This window comes from Bison bison, unplaced genomic scaffold (genome assembly GCF_000754665.1).
Source record: "Bison bison bison isolate TAMUID 2011002044 unplaced genomic scaffold, Bison_UMD1.0 scf7180017864115, whole genome shotgun sequence".
Classification (NCBI taxonomy): Eukaryota; Metazoa; Chordata; class Mammalia; order Artiodactyla; family Bovidae; genus Bison; species Bison bison.
The window spans coordinates 2,111,208-2,114,252 of NW_011494687.1; the positions used below are offsets into that span (position 1 = coordinate 2,111,208).

At 55.2% G+C, this 3,045-nt stretch overlaps 1 protein-coding gene across 1 annotated transcript in view; it reads left to right on the forward strand.

Moving 5' to 3' along the window:
- Positions 1-3,045, forward strand: part of ARHGEF25 (Rho guanine nucleotide exchange factor (GEF) 25) — a 9,215-nt gene that overhangs the window by 3,082 nt on the left and 3,088 nt on the right. The window contains exons 3-14 of the mRNA XM_010839375.1: positions 15-229; positions 363-458; positions 769-845; positions 1,021-1,087; positions 1,272-1,375; positions 1,562-1,631; positions 1,727-1,816; positions 1,914-2,006; positions 2,194-2,244; positions 2,412-2,489; positions 2,650-2,850; positions 2,999-3,041. Of these exons, the coding sequence (XP_010837677.1) occupies positions 15-229; positions 363-458; positions 769-845; positions 1,021-1,087; positions 1,272-1,375; positions 1,562-1,631; positions 1,727-1,816; positions 1,914-2,006; positions 2,194-2,244; positions 2,412-2,489; positions 2,650-2,850; positions 2,999-3,041 (1,185 nt within the window). The remainder of the gene's footprint in view (positions 1-14; positions 230-362; positions 459-768; positions 846-1,020; positions 1,088-1,271; positions 1,376-1,561; positions 1,632-1,726; positions 1,817-1,913; positions 2,007-2,193; positions 2,245-2,411; positions 2,490-2,649; positions 2,851-2,998; positions 3,042-3,045) is intronic.

A 3,045-nucleotide genomic window follows, 5' to 3' on the forward strand; every position in this document is an offset into this window, starting at 1 on the left:
CCCCACCCCATCAGAGTCCTACTCCATTGCTGGCAGTGAGGGGAGTATCTCAGCTTCAGCTGCCTCGGGTCTGGCTGCCCCCTCTGGCCCCAGCTCTGGTCTCAGCTCTGGCCCCTGTTCCCCGGGCCCCCCACGGCCAGTCAGTGGCCTGAGAAGATGGTTGGATCATTCCAAACATTGTCTCAGTGTGGAGACTGAGGCAGACAGTGGCCGGGCTGGACCATATGAGGTGAGCAGGGAGCACCACAGAAGCACGGAAGACATCCATGAAGAACGCTGGGAGAGGGCAGGTTGGGTGCCACTGGTCATGGGGAGACACAGCTATTGTCCCTGACCTTTGAGACTTGACATTTGGCCCCTAGAACTGGATGCTGGAACCAGCCCTAGCCACAGGAGAGGAGCTGCCAGAACTGAACCTGCTGACCACATTGTTGGGGGGCCCTGGGGATAAGACACAGGTATGAAGAAATAAGGGCTTCCCAGATAGCTCAGTGATAAAGAATCTGCCTGCCAATGCAGGAGACACAGAGAAGTTGCGGGTAGGATCCCTGGGTCGGGTGGATCTCCTGGAGAAGAAAATGGCAACCCACTCCAGTATTCTTGCCTGGAAAATCCCATGGATAGAGGAGCCTAGGGGGGCTATGGTCCATGGGGTTGCAAAGAGTTGGACATGACTTAGAAACTTAGCACACATGAAGAAATAAGTCTGGGGTGGCTTCCCTCACCCAAGGGTCATCCATTTGCTTACTCAGATGTTCTTCCTTCCAGCCCCCTGAAGAGGAGACTTTGTCCCAAGCCCCTGAGAGTGAAGAGGAACAGAAGAAGAAGGCTCTGGAAAGGAGTATGTAAGTGTCTACACACTCTCTCTCCCTGACCTCCACCCTCCAATCACACAACTTGCAGAGGACTGTCTCTCACATTTTAGATTTGAGACTTGGGATTTCCTCTGAGGTTGGCCGTGGTAATGAAGGGGCTTTTAGTCCAGGAGAGAGGAAGTGGCTAAACCTGTTCTCTTCCCAGGTACGTCCTGAGTGAACTGGTAGAGACAGAGAAAATGTATGTGGACGACTTGGGGCAGATTGTGGAGGTAGTTCCCTTTTCCCTTTCCAGCCCTGGCCCAGCCCTTTCCCTCTTCCCAGGGCTATGTTAGGAGGTGCTTCGTTGCTCCTCTGTCCCACCTTCCCAGTCTCCCAGACTTCCTGGACTTTTTGAGGTTCCCACTGGGACGAGCCCTACAAGCACACGCGTGCTCCCTTCCCACCTTCCCACAGGGTTACATGGCCACCATGGCTGCTCAGGGGGTACCCGAGAATCTTCGAGGTCGTGACAGGATTGTGTTTGGGAACATCCAGCAAATTTATGAGTGGCATCGAGAGTAAGTGATGGATCCCCTGAGAGCAAGGGGGAGGGGCATATGTCTGGTGGTCTCTGTGTCCTCCCATGGGCCCACTGTGGCCTGAGGAATGTTTGGACAGACTTCCCGGGGAACACTACGGGGCAGACAGCTCAAACTTGCCTGGGATGGGGTATTTGACCTGCCTTTCCCTGTCTACCCCTCCAGCTATTTCCTGCGGGAGTTACAGCGCTGTTTGAAGGATCCTGATTGGCTGGCTCAGCTATTCATCAAACACGTGAGGCTTGAGGGCGTGGTGTCCAGAAGGGGAGGGGCTTGGGAGTGGATCCGGCCTCACTGCCTCGACTCTTTCTTAAAATTTACCCCTGTTAGGAGCGCCGGCTGCATATGTACGTGGTGTACTGTCAGAATAAGCCCAAATCAGAGCATGTGGTATCAGAATTTGGGGACAGCTATTTTGAGGTCAGTGGCTGAGATACCTTGGGGAAAGGGGGACAGAATCATCAGTACCAGTGGGCTTTCCAGGCTGCAAAACCACCCCATCTGTCCCTGTCCCCAGGAGCTCCGGCAGCAGCTGGGGCACCGCCTGCAGCTCAACGACCTCCTCATCAAACCAGTGCAGAGGATCATGAAGTACCAGCTGCTGCTCAAGGTCAGGGCCACCTGCTTCCTGGGGGGCACAGAAGGTTGAGACAACCTTTTCTTCATTCATCTCCCCAGGGTTCCTAAGGTTCCCCCTCGACTTCCTGGGGGCCCTTACCTATGTCCTCAGGGGACGGTGTGAGGCGTCTTGAGGATGTCCTCATGACCTCCCTGAGAATTTCTTTTCTGCCTCTTAGGATTTTCTCAAGTATTATAGGAGAGCTGGGATGGATACGGAAGAGCTGGAGGTGAGGGCTCCCATGTCTCCGTAGGACACACCAGGCACACCTTATCTTCTTAGTCTCCTGGGTTCCTTTATAGCACTATCTGGTTTATAGGGGGAGGCTGGTTGAAGAGGTCTGAAGAGGCCTCTTTCCCAACGTTGACAACGCTCCTCTCTTTACCTGCATCCCAGCAAGCGGTGGAGGTCATGTGCTTCGTACCCAAGCGCTGCAATGACATGATGACCCTGGGGAGACTTCGGGGGTTTGAGGTACGGGGATAGAGCAGAGAGCCCCTACAGGGAGCTGTCCTTCTCTCCTGGGGTTGACAGGAGCTGGCTGGTCGGAGTGTCAGGGGAAGGAGGGAGGAGCAGAGAGTGGCCCCCTATTCTCTTCTGGTTTCTCTCAAAGGCCACTTTCCTTTGGTTTTAGGGCAAACTGACTGCTCAGGGAAAGCTCTTGGGCCAGGATACATTCTGGGTCACGGAGCCGGAGGCTGGGGGGCTGCTGTCTTCCCGGGGCCGAGAGAGGCGTGTCTTTCTCTTCGAGCAAATCATCATCTTCAGCGAGGCCCTGGGAGGAGGAGTACGAGGTGGAGCGCAGCCTGGTTATGTGTACAAGAACAGTATCAAGGTGGGGAGGGGGATTCCCCCAGGAGGGGTCTGACTGGGGTCAGGGAGACCTCTGAGAGAATGTCTGGCTCTGGGATATTTGTTGGAGGGGGCAGGATCCAGAGTAGGGGCTGAAGAATTTGGGGGCTACCTCCTCTTTGCCAATCCAGGTGAGCTGCCTGGGACTGGAGGCGAACCTTCAAGGTGACCCTTGCCG